Source organism: Mizuhopecten yessoensis, unplaced genomic scaffold, assembly GCF_002113885.1.
Source record: "Mizuhopecten yessoensis strain PY_sf001 unplaced genomic scaffold, ASM211388v2 scaffold716191, whole genome shotgun sequence".
Lineage (NCBI taxonomy): Eukaryota > Metazoa > Mollusca > Bivalvia > Pectinida > Pectinidae > Mizuhopecten > Mizuhopecten yessoensis.
Window position 1 is genome coordinate 101,322 of NW_018479993.1, and position 22,511 is coordinate 123,832.

Genomic DNA, 22,511 nt, shown 5'->3' on the forward strand with positions numbered 1-22,511 from the left:
CGTGGGAAAAGTTGCTTCCTGCAATTACCTAATACTTCGTTTACTGGAACAACTCTTAAAGGGATAATAACTTTCTGCTGTCTGAGTGTCATGAAGGGGGAATGAGTACACTAACTGTAGCATGTGTAGAATTAGTTTTGAACACAATATATGTGGAAATCGAATAAGAAAATAAATCGGAATTAGGGAACTGATAATGTCAAAAATCTCATAAATATCGGTCAGGGAGGAAGTTTTTCATAATGGTGGAAATCTTATCTGAAGTGGAGGAAATGTTTTCCAAATTAAAAAACAGTGTAGCTGAAAAAAAAGTAGTCAAATAATGCCTGTTTCCTGTGTATTATTAAGCATGCGAGTTTAAAACTATGGCAAAACCAACTAAAATACATTGTAGAATTGCAAAACATTTCACTGCATATACAAATTATAAACATCAGTATTGCTTATAACAAAAAAATGATGTTCTGCTTAAGAAATTGGATTTGTTGCCTTTTTAAAAAATATATCAACTATTAATTGATTTCAGTGATGTTTGTTTGTGGTTAATTAATTTAAATATGATATCTGTATTTAATTTGCACACATGACGAATAGCTTTCAAACACAAAAATATCAACTTTGTTGGCCAGAAGGGCTAAATTTGAATTAATTTCAAGTCGACATGCCGAATTTACTACCTTGCATTTTAAAATCAAACAAATCAAATCAATTGTTCTAACTAATTAGCTACCCTATTCAAACGATTATCAGCCTTCTCCTGTTAACCATTTCTCTTCATATGAAATTATACTAATACTCTAAAACCAGAGACAAATTTTTACCACCAAACGAATAAATCACCACAAAAAAGCCTATTGTACTGCTTTTCTTATTGAGTTTGGTGTGTGTGTGTTGAGACGGAGTTCTGTGTTTTTATGATGCTACACATTCAATACATTTTGAAATGAAACTATGAAGATGAATCTCGGCTTATGATTAATAAGTCATTCCATGTGATGTTAATCTTTCTCGTTCTAGTCTTTTATCTGTTTATTATTAAAAAGGAATGTGACGTCCAGACCTCTTACCCAAACTGCACACCAATTATTGTCCAATACTTTGTCATTCTTTTTCATATAGATTTCTTAATACAATAAGTTCATAACACGAGTTGTCATTTGTTGTTTTTGTACTTCTTCGTATATATAATATTTGGCGAGAGACTTGAATTCTGCAAGTGTTAATTAATTGCTTTTAGTCTAATCACGGAATTAGATTATCTAAGTCCGTGGTCTAATAAAGTGACAAATTTTTTGACCGTCGTAGTTACACCAATAACTAAATGGTATATATATATATATAACGGAGGAACTTGAAACATCTTCTGTTTACTTAGTGCTATTTGACTGATCGTTGATATATGCTTTTGTATATATTAGCTAAAGAATGTTACTTGTTTTACAAAACAAAACAAAAAAAGCAGAACGAACGCACCCACTGCTGTACGATTAAATCAAGCATGACGTCATCCTCCCACTTATTTTGGAACACTGGGCATGCGTGAAATAATTGGAAGGAAGTGGATATTTAGCATCAACGTGAAACACACAAACATGAAAAGTGGGATGCTTTAAAACTCGACAGAGACTTTTCAAATGTAAGTATGACAACCATTGTTATGTTTTGAAAGTATTTTGGTCAGTTAAGTTCGTTTTCATTCGCAAATACCTCTCAATGAGTCGAAATACCCGGCTTGTCCACTGTCATCCTTCGTAGTGTCACTGACCTACTGACTAGATGTGTATTGAGCTTTTTGTGACACAATGTCAAAACGGTGTGAAAATGATGTCAACTTCAGAAAGACGATCATTTATGATGCAGTTCGAATAGGGGGATGTGTGTTTATTTTGAACTGATATAAGGAACAGTTGAAGTAGTTAAGAAATAAATAATAATAAAATAAATCGATCCTTATTCGAACCGGCATCTTCAGGTTGGAGTTTGTGATAGGGGCCTGTGACAACCGCATACGAAAATATTGTTTCCATTCACACCTTTTGAGGTAATTTGTTTTATTTCATGGTTTTTAATGTATGGTCAAAATCAGTACGAGACTTATGATGCAACAGTCAGATGCTTTAAATCTAAAAGAGGTACTGTAATACTTTCAGAAACAATATTCATTCAGCGTCATCGGTCTCAAGGAGTTTTACTGGAGACAGACATTGAACGTGTTATATAGATATTCAAAAAGAAGGGGGTGGTATTCCTCCCCCCCCCCCACACACACACACCTTGAGAAAACAGGGTCTATGTCTTGTTATATATGATACTGCACATGATTCACTGTCATTTTTTCTATTTATTCTACAAAGGATTTATACATTACTTTTTCCTGTTAGTCTGTAGACAGCCTTTTTTAGTCGCTGTCCGATTCACTGTCCCATTTAATTTAGCTCCGAGACAATTCACTTTTACAATGTCTAATAAGTCCTAGAAGGAATCACTCTACTTGTCCCAGGTGATTCAATGCCACTTTGTCCTTCTTCTTCCGGTACTGAGTTGGGTTCCATACAGAACGTTATAGACTAGTTACAGATATTTTTCTCTAAATATTAACACATTTTCAGTTTCAAAATAATCTCATTTGCTATGGCTTTGCCCTGTTAGATTCAAGATTATCAGTAATGTAATAGGATATATTTGCTAATTTCATTATGCAAACGTTAACTAATATTATATAAAGATATTTGATGTACATTTCACAAGATCACTGTATCAGCTGAAAGCCTTCAATGTTACACTGAAAGATATTCTGAAAATGAATCATAAACCACATTGATAGTTAAAATGAAAGTAGATAATTCATTACTAAGTCTTTTGTAGACTTTTCCTAGTGTTTTATTCATATATTTCTGAACATGTTGTTAAAAGTATTATTTCTGTTGTACACCATGTTGTCATAATATTCACATACCTGTCCATATGCTAAATTTCAAAACAACTTATTGCACATTTAATCCCAAGCTTTATATATATTAATTTTCTAAGGAAACTGTTGTTTTTTGTTTTTGTACATTTTGGATACATGTACAAGGTTTTTGTTTACACTGTCAGAGTGTCCTTTATATCCTTCTGAAGCATAGAATTCCAAAAGAACACCACACTTTTTTCAGTGATTACATTTAAACTATGCAGAAGAATCCTATTTGATTTAATACCGACCTCATTTATGACACATGCCATGCTAGTAATACTGGTATGGTTTGTTAAAAGTCAAGGTCACAGTTACTAAAAATAGAAGTTATCTTGTGTGATTCATTTGACCTCCAGATCAGGTGATCACACAAAACTCAGACTTAACCCTTAATGCAGTAGCTAACTGATTTTGTGTGCTATGTTGATCAAAGACCAATATGTGTGCTCAGTCTCACTGACAATAGAATTTTGTCCCATCCTGTGTTCAGAACCAATTATTTTACAAAACTCAAACTTGATAGGGATGGTGAAGAATTGGTTGCCATAGATGACGGTCAAGAATCCTAATAATCTGACATTGAACAAATTGGACGTAGATTGTCAAAGGTCAAGGTCACCCAGTTTTGCAGTAATCACTTCATACCAGACATATAATGGCAAATATTTCATGAAGCAAAACTCTTTCCTGATGCAAATTATTTATATGTCAACCTAAAATGTTGCTGATAGTGTTTTTGAGGGGGGTCAGGAGGAGATATCCTCAGGTGTCCCTGGCAGCTATCTCCTTATTGGTGAAATAAAGATGTATGATATCTTATGAAAAACATGGAAATGTGGTAACAACTATTAGTGCCAAAACCTGAGAGATGATTTCAAAAAGTTTATATCCCGTAGCATAAAGTTTGGCAAATATGTTGATAATAAAATTCACATTAGGCTATGTTAGCACAAGCAGTACACTGCACAAAATGCAAGCCACATTTATATGCACTTTTTATATTGTGAAAAACAGACAACATCGTTCTGGATATTGGTTTTAGTATCATGTATTCATAATTCATACAGGTCTAGGTACAGTATAGTATGTACTTTTACTTACTCAGTGTTAACACCCTCCATTAATTTTGCCTGTACACATATTTTTGTAAAGTTCTATTAACCCCTAGATTTCTTGATTATATATATAAACTATATAGATATGGCTAACTATTTCCTAATTAATGATAAACAACACCTAATTAGACACATGGTCACACTACATCATATCTTTGATATAGTCTGGCAGTCTAATGGTAAATTCCACATTAATATATATATACATGTATGTGCCCTTTAAGTCTCTGACAAGCATTAATTTTGGATATTCTCCCCCTCAAACTCAGTAATTGATATGTCAGATCCAGTCTCTGGTTTAATTGGTTGTAATGTGTGTTAATTAGTTAATTACTAGATTAAAAAAAAATATAATTCAAAAATTCATATTGATGGGAGGAGTTACTGGAAACTACAATATGAATCAGATTAAAATGTATCCTCTATATACACCGAGCTGTAGACCAGAGATTACTGTATGGGCATGTTGGTGTCGTAAGATTGAGTACATGTACTATGTTATCGCCTTGATTGTGCAAGAGAATGCTTCGGAAATCAGATTGTCTGATACTTTTGAGTAGGTTTGCGGTACTTTTTTCTATAAAACCTGTTGAAATTGGTAGAAGGTTCTAAGTTATTCTAACATGCAGTAAAGTACATGACTAGGAACAAATTAATGAAGGATTCAATCAACCTCCTTGGTTGGACAATCGAAATTGATTGAAATATCCATCTTTTGAGCAGGCTGAAGACTTTTTTGGTTCTCAGGTTTTAAGTGCAGGAGGAGTCTACAGATTCACTGGATCATTTATGGCAGAAAAGTGGTTGATCAATAAATAGAGCTTGAGAACTCCACTCTCCTTAGAGGGATGTACCAGAAAGGTACTGGTTTGTGGCATGTTGTGGCTACGAAGAAATCATTGTTGGCTTTTTGGCAACAAAAAATTTAAACTACCTCCACAGTAGTGCCAATTAGGATTGTAGGAGATATTGTTGTCACTTTCGTCTTGGATTTACAACTTGTGATTGTTACCAGATTGTAATGAAACTTTTAGAAGTTAGTGTCAATGTAGTTATCCAGGACTCGTACTATACTTCACAGGTCAAGGTCATGATGAGACGTCAGAGTTCAAAATTTTGTACGAAGTAAAATTTTATTTAAAAACCTTTTTTTCCATTTGTTTGTGGGTATAGTCTAGATATTGTGTCACTTATCACTCTGAACTTGCATTGATATCTTTTAAAGGTCAAGGTCATTGCGAGTGATCAAAGATCAAATCGGTGTAGTGTCTGTTTGCAGTATAAGTTCAGTGATATAATGTGTGTAGTTAGCTATTCTGAAAACAATAATGAGGCATGTTTATCTAAGGAGAGGGGTTACTGCCTTAAAGAGCCCTAAGCTCACTTTGTATTTATAATAGTGCTGGGAATCGGTCAAATATTCAAGATCGATAAGCTGAACTCCATAATCGATTATCGGTTTAAATTACCTACTCGTGTAACATAAGAGGCCTGTCAATTTATTGTCTGATGAAATTGTGCCGACTGATGAGAAAAAGCTCGTTTCCAAAATCAAGGTGGAAGAAAGGATTCAATTATAATCTCTGTTTTGACTCAAAACTTGATGACAACTAGGTGTACTCACAGTTTAGGTATTAACTACACCCATTTGAATGCTCCAATCACTATAACATAGCATATTAATAATTATTTATCAAGAAAAACACTCCTGCTAGCTTCATTTTACTAGCTTTCAAATATGGCGGTTTCGGTCGATACAAAATGCGGATGTATGTATTATATGAAAGGAATACAAGTGACGCAACGAAAAGCAATTCCGCTATTTTTACCATATACAGTTCCATTTTTATATTAACGACCAAATTTATAATGTCCGTGCAGATGTTGCGTCTGCTTCAAGTTAGAAAAGGTTTACCATACAATTGAACATAATCGATCTTGCATCAGCAAAATCAATTATTAGATCGGACCCTTTTTAAACTTGATTTAATCGATGTTTCCGATTATCGGTACACCACTAATTTATAACTCCAATGAATTTTCTGCACCAATTTGAAAAGTTGCTGCAAGGGAGAAAAGCATTCATGTACAATTAAAATGCTATCTGTAGTGTGTTTTAGCACCAAGCATAACTATTTTATTACATGCCTGGCCCTTAGTTTGCTAAGTTCAGCGTCTGAGTTGCTACGTCTGTTTTTGTTGTTGTTTTAACAGCAGAACACATGTCGTGTCAAATTAGGTTTGTATGGATGACTTGGCCAGACAATTTCTACTGCAAATCAATAATTGCTTGAAATGTGTTTTAACACAACCTTGAAATCAAATTGAATCTGGTATTAATCTACTCAAACATAAAATTGTTTTCATACACCTATATATCATTTGCAGTCTTTATTACAAAATCATTCTCCTAAATGGCCTGGAAAATACTGCATGGTTGTGATAATCAAATTTGGTTAGCTGCCTAATGGAAAACAGGTTTTATCACAGTTTCAACTGTTTTTGATATGTATATTGCAGTAATAATTAGTGTAATTACAATTATCTTCCGAAAGTTATTTAATTACAGCAGTCAAAATAATATAAAAGTAATTTATTTCAATTAGAACTAACACAAAAATAATTTGGTTATGATATGGCACCAGTTTTAATTATTTCATGATAGAAATATTGAAGGCTGTATAAATGGAAACAGATTCTTCCGACCAGAGTTTCTCCACACAACACAACTGGACATTGCAGTTTAGGGTGAGCGGTTTTGGTGGTTGTAGGCTAATGAGTGGTGATTGAAACACAGGATGGCTATATAGTGGGAAACTCTCAGTGGGATCTACTCCTACCCCTGTAGAGGTGTGCACACCAGGTATTTCAAAGAGTGCCTCCAGCGCTGTCTACTGCCAACAGCTTCCTAATGAATCACGCTGCTGGTCCTCCCCACTTGATCAAGTTTCCCCAGAGTGGTTCAGTTGCTCCCCATCATTTTGATACCGACAGCCGTCATGGAAAGTCGCAGGCTTATGTGTCTTGGATTGTAGAAGTGTGTAAAGAAAGCCTGAAATTTGTGGAGCTGTAGATACAGTGTGACCAAAGTTTATGTTTTTCTGATGTGAGGAATGTATAAATTAAAAAATTACTTCAGGAGTTTTCTGAGCACTGATCTTAACAACATGGGTGAGTCTCAAATATCTCACTTTTAGATTTTTATATTTTGTTCTCAAATGGAAGGTATTATTTTTATTGAAGAGCATCTAGGGACTATAATGGCCATGGATCATAATGATAAACATTGTATAATGTAATTAATTGGCCACTGATCATACTGATGTGGAGTATTATAAAAGTTCCTTTGGTGTATAACTTTCATTTGTTACATAGGTAATATCACCAGTCGTAGTGCCATATTGTATGATATCTGCCAGATTTCTAAATAGTGTTGTTTTAACATGGCAAAGTGCTGATGGGAAAAAACCAGATGAATAGAAATGATATGTCAATTTAAGTTTACATTGTAAGTCATGTCAATTTAAGTTTACATTGAAAGTCAACTCTGTCTGAATTATAAAGTGGCAAATAATAATTTCCAATCATGGCTATTGTTTTGGTTCAATTGTTTGACAGAGAAGGATGCACTTTAGAATTTTCAAAATTAAAGTTCTAAAGAGGTTAGAAAAAAGAAAGAAAAAAACCCACGACATAATGTTGATTGAATTGCTGTTTGCACACACAATCTTGAATTGATGTTTTCAGTTTTCAAATGATTCATTTAACTTCATTGGATTTCAGTAACCCAATATATTGTTCAATTTCAAAAATTACTATTATGAATGAAGCAAGGAAATCAAAGTTTAATGGAATTTTGAACTCTTCCTGATAATCCAGCTAGCATATCAATTCATATCTCATAAAACGTTTAATCAAATTAAATCATATCGTCAGGAAATCTGATAATGGTAACTGGATTGCCCGAGAACTTGGGAAAAGTGTTTTCCTTGTTTAATGTATGTGAGGGGAAGTCTGGTTTACGTCCAACATTGCAGTAGAGGAGCTATGTCTCAAATGTCAGTTGATTATTATGGCACTGTAATATTAGATTTTCTCACCGTTCCTTGCGGTCTCATTTTACAGTGCAAATGTTTGAGATTCTCCGTAAATTTTCACATCATGAAAGATAACCCAAGTCAGAAATAACAGCAAAAAAAACAAACATTGAAAAGGAGCTTTTGTTATCTTTTTATATGGAATAGGTCATTTTGCTATTTTGAAATACTGATATGCATGTACTGCACAGTGCTTGATCTCTAAGAATCTTGTATACTGTATACTATAATACTAAATCATTGTTCATGAGTTGAAAATGATAATTTATATTTTTTACTTAAATCATATTTGTTTTCATTGGAATGCAGATCAGTTGCATAATCTTACTATATGGATTCAGGTTGAAATGTTGATTTTCAGAATAACAACAGAAAAGAGTGATTAGTGCATGGCTATAATAAGTGACATTATTTTGATGGGTCAAAAACGAAAGTTGAAGATATATATACAGACATATAATGTTGGCCTTGATTTTCCTATTGTGATCCAAAGACCATTGTGAAGTTGTCATATATATGTATTTGTTAGAAATTTTAGAGAATTTGTTAATTTCTATAGAGCTATACCTACAGCAAAAAAACATGAATTTGAAACATCATGAAAATTACCCATAAATACAGTAATCTACTTCTGTATAATCATACCATAGATGGGAAAACATATAACTAAAAATTTCATTTTGTATACGTTAGGAAAATAAACTGTCTAGTTGGCTCCATTTTGTTATCAAAGTTCTTTGTTGCTATCTCCTCAAATAACCGAAAAATTACAACCACACAATTGAACATTGGCAGTAGGCTTTTATAAAGTTGCATGTCAAAAACTATACACGTGTATAAGTATTGTCTATAATGTGAGGTTAACGTTGTGAATCAGTAGACAGAGCTATGATAAAAACACATCTCTTTGTTAATGTTGACAACAACACGCGGACTGAGCATGTACCATCATTATCCTGCTTCACAATCATATAGTACATGTTATATCACAATAGGCTGGAGGGAGGTCTAATCGCCAGCTATGTGGTACAGTGTAGTACATGTTATATCACAATAGGCTGGAGGGAGGTCTAATCACCAGCTATGTGGTACAGTGTAGTACATGTTATATCACAATAAGCTGGAGGGACGTATAATCACCAGCTCTGGTACAGTGTAGTACATGTTATATCACAATAGACTGGAGGGAGGTCTAATCACCAGCTCTGTGGTACAGTGTAGTACATGTTATATCTCAATAAGCTGGAGGGACGTATAATCACCAGCTCTGGTACAGTGTAGTGCATGTTATATCACAATAGGCTGGAGGGAGGTCTAATCACCAGCTAGGTCTAATCACCAGCTCTGAAACAGTGTACTACATGTTATATCACAATAGGCTGGAGGGAGGTCTAATCACCAGCTCTGGTACAGTGTAGTACATGTTATATCACAATAGGCTGGAGGGACGTATAATCACCAGTTCTGTGGTACAGTGTAATACATGTTATATCACAATAGGCTGGAGGGAGGTCTAATCATCAGCTCTGGTACAGTGTAGTACATGTTGTTATATCACAATATGCTGGAGGGAGGTCTTATCACCAGCTATGTGGTACAGTCACTGCACGTGTAGTACATGTTATACCACAATAGGCTGGAGAGAGGTCTAATCACAAGCTATGTGGTACAGTCACTGCACGTGTAGTACATGTTATACCACAATAGGCTGGAGGGAGGTCCAATCACCAGCTCTGGAACAGTGTACTACATGTTATATCACAAAAGGCTAGAGGGATGTCTAATCACCAGCTCTGTTACAGTGTAGTACATGTTGTTATATCACAAAAGGCTAGAGGGATGTCTAATCACCAGCTATGTGGCACAGTGTAGTACATGGTATATCACAATAGGCGGGAGGGAGGGCTAATCATCAGCTCGGGTACAGTGTAGTACATGTTATATCACAATAGGCTGGAGGGAGGTCTTATCACCAGCTATGTGGTACAGTCACTGCACGTGTAGTACATGTTATATCACAATAGGCTGGAGGGAGGTCTAATCACCAGCTCTGTGGTACAATGGGGCCTTTGCCTTGTACCTTTGCAAAATTATTGCACACAAAAAGCATGATTTTGGGAAAATAAAGTGATTTTTGCATTGATATTCGAGAAATATTCCAGTGAGATATCTGAACATGTATTAGGAAGGTATTCTTTTACTGACTATTGGCTACAAATAAATCCCTCTGATGATAATGGGGATGGCACACTAAATATTTCAATACATCAGGAAATATTGTGTAATATTTATGGTAGTACTTGACTGAAGAATGGATATTAAAGGGAATATGGAAACTTTTATGGAAAGTTTTACTGAGTGAATGCAGTACATGTCACAGTTGTTTAAGTTCTTTACAGGGTAGGGAGAAAATTCACAGGGTCTCAGGGAGGCGGGACTGTCGCTATCAGTTACAGTATATAATGAACAATCTTGATGTTAGGGCAGAGTCGTTATTCACTGGGAAGTAGGCCACCAGATCCACAAACTGGAGAATAGGACTGACAGTCACAACACAGACATAGTCCCTTTATATACATAGGTATTTTTAGAGAAAGAACAAAAATAAAATGCGTTTAGTGTACAGACTGAAAATGGGGCAAATATTAGGTGTGATTTCAGAGTTTGGGCTTACTTGTCCCTGGTCGGATAATTAGGGAGACTAGACATATGAGAAGGTATATCCCTGTGATAAGGCACACAATGATAGTGTTTCTATGTAACTGTATCCGTGCTGACTTGCCTCAGCTTCATCAACTAGGCAGACTGGCTGTCAAAACCAGGACATGTGATAAGGCATTATCAGCATCCAGACAACACTGAGTTGGGTTTTTGTACCACTGTGTACACAAGATCTGTGATCAGTACCAGTAGCCTTGTAACTGCACTGGATGATGATGAGACTAATAGTTTTGTAGGTACCACTGTTCATCACTAGTCTATTTACATATGTGATTTATACCACTGGTGAGGATACTGATATACTTGTGTACAATACTGGGCCTCCACCATAGTTCCAGTGCTGTGTGTACCCCCAGTACAGTGGCAGATCTTGGAGACTGCAGTCATCTGATAGTCGGTGGACTCTGGATTACCCAGTTCTGTTATCGGCAGTCTTATATCAAAATCTGGCCAAAACCCACTGTACTTACATTGGGATTTTATCCAGTTTGTGTATTCATGCTTGGATTAACTTTTTTTGATGGAGATAGTTGGACAAAGACCTGGATTAGTATTCCTACATGTGGTCTTATTCTTGTTTTGATGTGTGTGGCATTATAACTGATCATGGACACACCAGTTTTTGAAATTGAAGAAGTCGAAGGTGACTATTCCCTGTGATAAAAAGGCTGTTTTTGAGTTTCTATTTAAGGGGTTGGTTTTGTATAGAGGTAGAACATGATCAAGAGCGTACATTAACAACCGGAAGCATGAACATGATACCCAGTCACCTAAGACTTTATAATGTAACAAAATGTGCTGTGTAGTTGAAAATGAATTACATAATTTCTCCTTTCATTTCCCCTGAAAACCATCCGGCTAAAAAGTTTATCTCCGATTTAAACAATAGAATCAATACCAATCTACCTGATGGAGTAAATGTACCTCATCAATATACTTAAATTGAAAGATCTGATGATTCTTGTTTATCCTTAAATCAAAACAGTCTTTAGAGCTGAGGCCTGTACTGGCTTGCTTAACATAGAGTTATGTAGGGCTACTAAATTGCTCGAGATGCAGCTTAGATTGTATGTATACATGTGTATGCTTATTTCTGTTGATTGTCTTGTTCTTTTCCATCAAATTACTAGATGTTATTAAAAAATACTTAAAAAATAATTGAATAACTTCTGTAAGTAAAAATATATTCACATGATAATTTAGAAATGTAATTTTTCCACTGTTATATCATTGATGAAAGACTATTGCAAAAATAATTGTAGAAAGTTACAAAATTAGGCTGGAATTTTATCAATGTCGAGATTTGATACGAAACTAGCTACATACATGTAGTGTGTGCTGTTGGCATGAAAGGAATTTAAAATGCTTCTGCAAAACCTTAGGAAGTGAACCAGGTTTTTTTTGTGTGTGCATGTTTTAGACAGATTGGTCTGAGAATGTAGACTGCTTCCGTGAAACCTGCAGAAGCGAACCAGCAGTTTGTTCCTGTACGAGAGACAAGCACTATTAGTGGTGTGATCTAAGGGAGGGACGACAGGTGAACGGGTCTGGCCAGGTGTTACCAAGTGATTGTTATACCTGCTGATACAGGTATCCGGAACCAATAACGCAGATATATGGTCCCACACAGGAAGCCTCTGTTGGTCTCATCAATCACAGACAAGAAAGGCCAACAGAGGTTGCTTGGTGAAAGGTCTGGTATATTAATGGTAGCAGTCCTATCAAGATCACAGACATTTAAATAACCTTTAAGAGTGCAACAGTATTTTGTCTTTCTGAATGGAATCTGATAGTAATTCCTCTTTAATTGAATATGGCAAAGATCAATTAATGCTGATGGGGTTAACATTAGATATTTGCATTCATTGTTGTTATGTATAAATGATAATTCTAAATAGATGTGACTATTAATGTATTATTGTTTTAACTGCATTCACCCCAGGGGGCCTTACAAGTTACATGTAGTTCATAGAAGGGAGATCATTCACCAATTTGACACTGTAGGTAGTAACTAGGGCCCTTCATCAGAGATGTGGATCCCCAGTAGTTTTGTTATCACACTGTTTGTCTGTCTTTCTGTCCATCCACACTTTTGTTTCGAGAGATACACTGTGATAATATGGGTTAAGTAAGTTCCTAAGGTCAAGGTCAAGTCACTGTTAACAGGATTACTACACTAAAGGCACACTGTCAAAAGTTCATTGTACTGCTTTTCCTGACCTGCCGGTCTTTACTTTGGCAATTAACTAATTAGTATTTGGTGGATTCCTGTGTGATAAACATAACATTACCTGGATTTGGAAATCCAGTATGGCTGCTGGCTGCAAGGTTAACTCATTCACCCCTGAACACACATTTGAACCCTTCCAGTTCAAAGGATGGAATATAGTTCATTATGAAATTTCAGGGGTGAATGAGTTAAGGTAATCCTTTGTTGCTTCTGTGTGGCTGAGACATATATATAACATTTATGATTTATTAGTAAAATTCTCTTTAAACTTAATTGTAATTGGTGATTAGATGATATTGCACATGCTGAATAAGGTCAACATATTATCTGGATCAAATAATCCAAGATGGCCATCATAGCTTCTGATTGGTTGAGATCTTCCAGGCTATTAGTCCCTATTCCTAAATCAAAGACGATCACTGGTTTAAATTTACACTCATTGTAATGCAGGACCCTTGCTTACATGTCAGTGTTCTATTAAAAGAGCTTTCAAAGTTGATCCTGTTTTGAAATACAATATGTCAGCTTTTTACTGGCAGTGATTACAGGATCTCATTAATAAAAAAAAATGTTATTAAAATTCAAAAGCCTAATAACTAGCTCCATATATATCTTAAACTGCCAAGTTGTCAAGTAGATTTTTATGGTATAAGGCTGTACAGGAAGTAAACATGTGGAGGTATTTTGTGTAAACAGGGGCAAAACTCTGTTGGTGCCCTACTGCTGAGGTCTTGATGATGTTTATAATAGCTGGAAGCATGAGGGTTGAATTAAAGTTGTGCCACTGTTTGAATTAAAAGTTGTGCCATGTTTTCTTGCTATGGTTGCAGAAAGTGTTAAGTAATATGGTATGAAAAGTGAAGTGGACAGGGATCTTAAACTTTATGTAAATATTAATATTCATGTACAGTTAAGGAATAAAAGGACAAACAAGTTGATTTTATTTACCTTCCCTTACACAAGAGTGACAGTACTCGTGTCTGTTGTCATTAAATACTTCACTCTTTATAAATTATAAATTATAATGTATAGATGTACTTTGTTAAGGATCTACTTCATAATTGAGCAGAGTGATAAGGAGAATCCTGTTTGTGGACATGTAATACTGAATCACTTTAGTAACATGATAACCCTAAATCAGTAGACTCACTGAGGTTTAATTCTGCATGACACATATCAGCGGCATTTTTCACTGATAAGAATTATAAGACAGGCCAACTTCTCAATTATTTGAAATATTTAGATTTTCATCAACCAGATGAGAAAATTCCATGATTTGCCCTTTCAATTTCTCCTCTCATACCAAAGCATATACACCATGTATGTTCCTAATTTTGGGTCCAGATTAGAATCTGCGCCGCTAGTTGTAAAGTGATGAAAAAAATGAATGGCGGATCAGTCTGATAATGAGAGAAAATCTGTGGGTGCTGAGCTGAACAGCTATCAGGCTATCTGTATTTGATCTACATCTCTCATCTCCTACATGATGGAGTGTTTTGATTGGGAGGAAGTCCAGTCTTGTTAAATGATAGCAGATGTTTACCTAGACTGTGTTTACTGACCTTCAGTGCTGGTCAGTACATGCATGTGGCTAAATGGTAGGAGGCTGATTAACTGACCTCACCTCAGGATCACCCCTATCTTAGGGTAGTGGGTAGGTACAGGGTGGCTGGTATGATACACATACTGGATTTGGATGAGTTAGTACAGAATATACTGAAAACTGTTCTTTCTAAAATCAATGGTCAAAGAGCTTTGGAAATATAATAATATTCCTAAGTATTCTCTTTTTAGGCAAAAGTGTATGAGTTAGTAAGGATATATTTCCAGTTATTTGCATACATGTACTAGTCTAGATGTTTGGAACACTCCTTCAGAATTCATGAGCAAGTATGTCCAAAACTTGCCCAAGTATCTTGTTGATATAAATCTTCAGTTAAGATATGTTGGAAGGGCGTTCCTGTTGATGAAACAATAACCAGAAAATATCAATATTTGTGTTTTTTTTAGCTCATTTATACATCAATTAAAAGGATGTGATTATTCAACAAAACTATTTACCCCCATTGACCATTTTGTCCATGTGGTGCACTAGTACTAATACTGTTGACCTTGAGACTGTCCCTTCATGACCTTGTATCAGATTGAAGGTTATGAATGGGGTGGAGACGAATACGCCTGCTGTATCTTTATCCCTCTGCATGTTATCGTAAGAAGTAACTAAGATTGGGCATTGCAGAATTGGAAGGGGGTGGAGTGGGTGTTTCGATCTTCTTTGTCGTCTGTTTAGGGGACATAGAAGAAACGGAAATTGATCCGCTGCCTCCTTCCATGATTGCAATACTTGGGATCTGTATCTTTACTTTTGTCACTTTCTTCTCTTCCCTTTTCAGTGATGTCTCCTATGAGGCACCTGTAAAATTAAATGTTATCAGCGCACTGGTCAGTTTGTCAAACTGATGAAATCTTAGATGTGCACACATTACAGGGTTCGTACTCTGAACATAAAACATAGGAAATATTGTGTGATGCCATTTTTTAATGTTCATTAGGTGTACTTATTAAAACTTTCATTGTAGTTGTTCATTTACAAAGGATGATGTTATAATTGTTATTAATATAGGAGTGATATGCAACACACTTCTCTTTCATGTACTTTATCTTATGGTGCACCATCATACATGCTTATATGATGGGATTATTCAAAAAACAAAAGTTTTCTAATAACAAAAAAAAACTGTTATTATGAAGTGTGGTGGGAACAACATGAGCAGCATTTACATGTAAATGTGTGGTAGATAAGATAGATGCCAATTTTTACCTAACAGAAAGGCAAGAGTTCTACATAGAAGTTATAGGTGTTTTTTTTGCAAAAATTTACCTAAATCATATATATACATGTATAACAAACAAAAGTTTGAACGACTGGCTGTAGGCTGATTACCTGCTGGTAATTTAGAAAGCCACGTGAATGTATACAGCAATTGCATGTTTTCGTACATGTTTACATTTGGAACATTCCTGTGTGTGCATTGTACAGCCAGAGTGTGGAGCTCGGTTATAGGGACAGCAAAATTAAACATTCCTGTAGCTTACATCACTGTTTTGATCACCACTTACAGGGTAACAACACATACAGTACATGTAATTGTTATATTTCAATTAAATATATATATGTGACTAATCAACCTATAAAAAGGAACTGTGGTACATTGTATCTATGCATAGCTGTTGAGATGATGGACACATGCTGATGTGGTTTATGTTTGTTTTAAAACGTTTGATGAATGGTGTGACAGGACTATATATATAAAACACTGTATAGCTTCTATTTAAGTACTACCAGCTGTAAACTGAGGTTGTTTACTGCATGACAAGCAGGTGTTAATCTGGACAATCTATAAAACAAAAGTTGTCGTGTATGTGTATTAATAGATCTGTATCTCTAGAAATGTGGTGCCCAGAAAGTAAATTTTCTGGATTAATGAGTGTGGATGCATGATGCTCCTTTATACTATATATGAGTTTTTAAGTGTTTAGCATCATATGGTTCCTTGTGCATGACTACAATGTGACAATGCTTTATCCCTTGATAAATATGATTGATTGTCATATGATTGGTTAATTTCAAAAATATTGATTTTCCTGGGTCCATTTTCTGTTTCAGATCCAGAGGACAGTTGTGAACCTTCAATGATGGAGCTAGCACATAGCCTCCTCCTTAATGAGGAGGCACTGAAAAAAATTCCTGAGAACAAACGACCAGTGTTTGTCTTTGAATGGCTCCGGTTTCTGGATAAGGTCCTCATCGCTGCACAAAAAGTAGGTTTTATACTGTGTGAAGATATGGCACACCTCAAAATCCTGATGACTTTAATTTGTTCCCTGGAGATAAAAATGAAAATGGATATGAAATGTTGAATTGGACATTGGTTCAGAAAAAACAAATTTGCTGTGAACACGGTGCAGTGTATATGTTTTTTGTGCCAGTCTTCTGCCATAACCAGATAGGATCGTGTACACACATAGACTTCAGTGTGTTTATATAATTGAATATGAGAGGACTACAGCATATTCTGTCTAAACAGACACTTGTCTAATCTGCATTCACAATCTATTTGGTCCTGGCATTTCCTGTTTTAGAATATAAAATGTCTTGTCTAATGTGCAACCTATGTGCTCTGGAAAAATTATCGATCTTGCTTTAATATAGATCCTTGTGAACACCCTTTTCATTTCAGCCTTTTATTTTTTCTCGGTCAACTCTTCCTACAAAATGTCTCTTCAAGCATCTGACCAAAGATGCTGAATATTCCTGTTACAGAAATAGAATCTCTATTTTTCATTTTCAACTTTGCATTTTGAAATCAACAAAAAATTCTATATAATACTGTATATTCAATTCTTTGTATAGAGCAACTGAAACTATTGTATTTTATGCTATTATTTTGTCAAATAGGCATCAGTATGTACTCTTCGGACATTATTAATTTTTTCCATGCAGTTTCTCCCCAGTAATTGTTTTTAAATGTTGGCAAGTATTGATTCTGCACCAGTGAAACTTTAAAGCAATTACACTAAAAGAAATGTTGTTCTCAGAAAAGGAAGAAAATGAAATAAAAATAAAAGCTGTTATTTCTTTGAGCTTTGTCGGCTGTTGTCCTACTTGAAGCAGAAACTGGAATGATTCATGGATGGCTATAAAAAGTCAATATCAAGATGAATTCAGCAGTCAGATAGTTATTAGGTCCCCTTGGAGGCTTTATTTGACAGATCTGACTTGAGATATCAAGCAAGCTCTGAAAAAAGCCAGCCAGCAATGGTTTAGAATCTGATATCCTATGATAGGGTTGTTCTATTCTGTATTAGTAGAGAAAAGCATCCAGCTTTTCATAATACAGATCCTGAAGATTTACCCTGAACACCATAGCTAATACCCACTTGTTAATTGATTTGTCTTGTCAATCGGCTAACAAAGTCCATGTCCACATTCATACTGGGGATATGATTGAGGACAAGTGGCCCTTAACATAGATGTACTATCTGTGTTGGTCATTGATATTTATTGTAGCTTGACCACTATATGGGTGCTTAACTAAAGTGGCTAGAGAGGATTTAGCTCTGTTGATCAGAGATCAGTTCTATCAATGCAAGCTTCCTCAACTTAGAGACATATAAAGGTAAAAGATGAAAAATTGATATTTTAATAAACATTAAAACTCACATTTTATGATTCAAAATGATTTGAGTCAGGCAACATTTTTATTAAAGTTAGTTTGCAATACATTTAAGTTGAAAAAAGATCAGTTGAAGAATTTAGCTAAATGTTTCCAAGCTCATGGAGCTCAGTTCAGAGCTTCAGTTAGAATAAAGGTAAAGTGTGGAGCAATTTATGGTTTTCCGAGGTCCAATTTTCACTTCCTTCCGTCTACATCTATCATCATTGTAGGGTTAATTTGGGAAATGTACCGTTACTCAGGTGTATATGTACAATATTTATTGATCCGAACTTAGTTATAATTAAGGTCAAAAGATAATTTCCATGCAATTACTGTTTATTGATCTCCACACAGAATGTCATTTTATTCTAGATCTGTGTTCTGGTATTTCACCTGATGTAAATAATAATCTCATGGTTTTGAATTTGTAGTTTGAATATTATAAAGTCTGTAGTGTCACTTGTAAAGATATTTTTATCTTACAATGAAAAATATGAAAATAACAATATTGTAAAAACAACCCTTTATATGTTATAAAACTATAAGGTTCTTGGTAATCATTTAATTCATTTTTCATTTTAACAACTCAAGTGAGTTATGCCCCTTTTTGTAAAATAAAAATATGTCAAGACTACTTCTTCTGAAGTACTGCATTAATTTCAATGAAACTTTGTATACTATAACAGCATGCAAAGAAGTTGTTAACAATGCAACTTATTTTACACTGTGAATGCGATTTTTTTGTCCGTTCAAACTATGTTAGTCATAAAGAAAGAGAGGGATACTGATTAATTAGCCTGCAGCATAAAAAGTGTCTTAGGCTAGCAAATATGAAAAGTATCAAAACGTTTATCAGTTATAAACCCATTAAATACATAATGAAGATATCCTTACATTCATTCAATATGAAACAACGCTGGAAATATACTGTATCTGATCTAATCATAGCTTGAGGTTTTTTGAAGGTGGTTGTGTATGTGGAATGGTTATGGTATGTATAGAAGTAAATCAGACCTACCAAAGTTCAGGAGTGGAAAGAGAACTTGTGCACCTGTTAAAATGATATAAAGGTAGCATCAGCGGAACTTCAATAGGTGTAGGGCTATTTGTATCTGTTTGGATCTCCCGTGTGTAATCTAGATCAAGATAACTGGGTCATGTGAATAATGGCTAGGGTTATGGAAGCTGCATGTGATGTTAATGGTGTGCGCAGACAATCATAGCTGGATGCCCACAGGAAATTACTTCACTGCCAATAATTACTTGTAATGTACACAGCACGGGCCAATTCCTGCCCCATAGTTACATTTTGTGGTGTCCAAATTAAAGGTGTTTCTTTTTCATTATTTTGTTTTCAGTCGGACATTAAGGAGAAACAGAAGAAACTTGTGGAGCAGTTGACCAATCAGATCAGTGAATCTCCTGGGCCGCCAAGCCGGAAACTGCTGGCACGGAACCTTGCCATTCTGTTCAGTGTTGGCGATACCTTCGAACTGTTCAACACTATAAACAAATGTAACGACATCATCAAGAACAAAGATGATTCACCCAGTTATCTCCCGACTCGTCTGTAAGTCTCCAGGAACATACATCATCCTAACAAATATTTCTTCCCTCAAAGCTATCCATAAGAAATACATTCCGTCTAGGTGTTGTGATTGATCTGTGTCTGTACCTTCACCCTGAACAAACAAGTTCATCTCTTGCATTTTCCAAGGTGTTTACATTACACCAGCATAAATATTTATATTATATTCCAATTTATATGGGTTTTTTTCGATGTAAACATACATTTTATAAGCTAAACAACCATTATAGCAGCATACATATAATGGAATACTCTTTTAATCTGTAAACCTGTATAAATGCCTTTCAACTTTTAAACCAGATGTTCCAAATATGTCTCAATTTATACATTCCTTTGTCGATTGAAACTGCCTAATTTGAAAACCTGTATAAACCAGTCCTTTGTATACGTCCTAACTATTTACAGTCCTATGGCTACTGAACCTGTATCAACCAGAAATGTATCTATTTAGAAATGTAATTGATGGTTCCAAAGATGTTGGGTTTAATCAGGTTTCATGGAAGTTAAAAGCTACCTAAAAATTCCTCTTCATTTGCAATATGGACAACACCCTTAATAATTACGTCATTTGGGGCCAAGGAGTGTTAATTGTAGCTGTTTTTAACTCACACAACCAGCATCTGATTCCAATACCATGACAAGCTCAGTGTAAACACTTAGAGCATCCGTTCACAGGTTCCTCAGCAGTTGATACCAGGCTACAACATCCTTTGATTAAGTTACTAACATAACCATCAAGTCTTGATGCCTGTCCATCTCTCCCGGGCTGTAACACAAGTCTGCTCTCCAGGATTTCTTGTAGATAGTGTATTCAACAGTTAAAAAAAAGCATACCTGAAATATTGTACGCAAGATGCTGGGAATATCAGACAGGTACAGAATGGCCAGTCGGTGCAGAATTATATCTCGACAGGATTAGAACATTCACAAATATCTTTCGAGTTGACTTAGTAAGCTTACCTTATAAATATAAAAATGTATTCAATTAATGCTTAATCTGTACCGTAGAACTTTCCTAAGAAAACTTGCATTTTTTTAGGTGAATGTAAGTTAAGAAAAACAGCTTGTGCTGAGATTACAATTTAAATTGATCTTGTTCAGCAGGTGGTTTGTGTGGTTTAGGTGTATAACATCTCTGATTGGTGTACCAAAAGAGATTGTATGTGGCATGAAGGGTAATTTTTGTGGCAGTGCAATTTATGCTATTTTTTAGAAAAAGGAATTTACAAGTATAAAATTAAAAAGGTCTTTTTTTTTAAATCTGAATAACATGCAATGCCGGAATCACATATTTAACGCCACATGAACTATCATACGTATACAACTTGTCAAGACAGTAGAAATAACAGCTACTCAAAAATTCAATTTTGTGTTACTTTAACAGAATTGAGGATACTGGCCAATTGTCAAAAAGTTCTGAGCTTGGATAATACTGACATTTTGTGGTACTTTATCTGTAGCTCTTTGAATTTTCATTAGCCGAATTAATAAAAAGTTGTAAAGTCAGACTTTGACACAAAATGTTTTTATACCCGAACAATGGTAATAATTGTTTTTCTGACAATGAGAAAACTGGTGCTTATTTTGAATCAAAGGTAACCCGGTAAGTTTTCATCTTAACATTGAAGAAAAATGGAAAGAAGATGAATTATATTAATTAATTTTGATACAACTTGATTCTTATGCTTTGAGGAAATTTAAATTACAAATAAATATTGACCCTAGCTGTGAGAAGGCTGTGTGAAACTATTTCAAGAAGCTTTATTAACAATTAAGTGTCTAAAGATTGATTAGAGTATAACTTAAGTTTGCTTCATGACTACATGTAGATAATTGAAATGAATGAGGTGGAATGGTATATTAAAGTTGATACATACATAGGATTTTCAAACACAAGACAATGTCTTCCACAGTGACGACATCATTTATTTCCCAAAATCATCCACAGCATTTTAATATTGATAGCTTTGTGGTATGTCATTAATCAGGAATTGAAATAATAGGGAAAACTATGTGGAAAAATATTGTTTTGCCTGTGAAAAATGAATTAAATTTACAGATAATGATAATCATTTTCACCATCTTTGTCATTGACAGTGCTGCCATTGCGTGTCTAGGAGCCATGTATGAGAAACTAGGGCGAATGACAGGCAGATCGTATGAGGACACCGTACAGATACTTATCAAGTCCCTCAAGAATGCTGAGGTAGGTCAATCTCTTTCATAGCCAAAAGTGTTGGTTGCATGAATAGAAGGAGAAAGGTTATCACCAAGAATTCAAGTAATCTTGAATTAAAAACAGTTGGATGTTATTACCAGAAAAGGGACTGCGGTGGCCAAGTGGTTAAGACGTCTGACATTCTGCTACCACTAGCCATCCACCACTGGGTCGCAGGTTTGAGGCCTTCGTGGGGCAGTCGCCAGGTACTGGCCGTAAGTCGGGGGATTTCCTGGCTTTCCTCCACTACCAAAAACCTGGCACGCCCTTAAATGGCCAAAGCTGTTAATAGGACGTAAAACACCAAACAAACCAAACCCAATTGCCAGCAAAACGACAAACAGAGAGATATCTGAGTTGTTAATAT

The 22,511-nt window shown here is 35.1% G+C and overlaps 1 protein-coding gene across 5 annotated transcripts in view; it reads left to right on the forward strand.

The window, feature by feature from the left end:
* Window positions 1–1,530: 1,530 nt before the first annotated feature.
* Window positions 1,531–22,511, forward strand: part of LOC110442025 (HEAT repeat-containing protein 5B-like) — a 71,844-nt gene continuing 50,863 nt past the window's right edge. For 2 of the 5 annotated variants that reach the window (XM_021485420.1, XM_021485423.1), the window contains exons 1-4: window positions 7,054–7,242; window positions 16,787–16,941; window positions 19,697–19,908; window positions 22,024–22,132. In XM_021485420.1, coding sequence (XP_021341095.1) covers window positions 7,185–7,242; window positions 16,787–16,941; window positions 19,697–19,908; window positions 22,024–22,132 — 534 coding nt within the window. In that variant the 5' untranslated portion in view covers window positions 7,054–7,184. Of the gene's footprint in view, window positions 1,637–7,053; window positions 7,243–11,098; window positions 11,122–11,221; window positions 11,533–16,786; window positions 16,942–19,696; window positions 19,909–22,023; window positions 22,133–22,511 lie in introns of those variants that run through there. The other 3 variants (XM_021485424.1, XM_021485425.1, XM_021485421.1) reach the window with 3 other exon arrangements.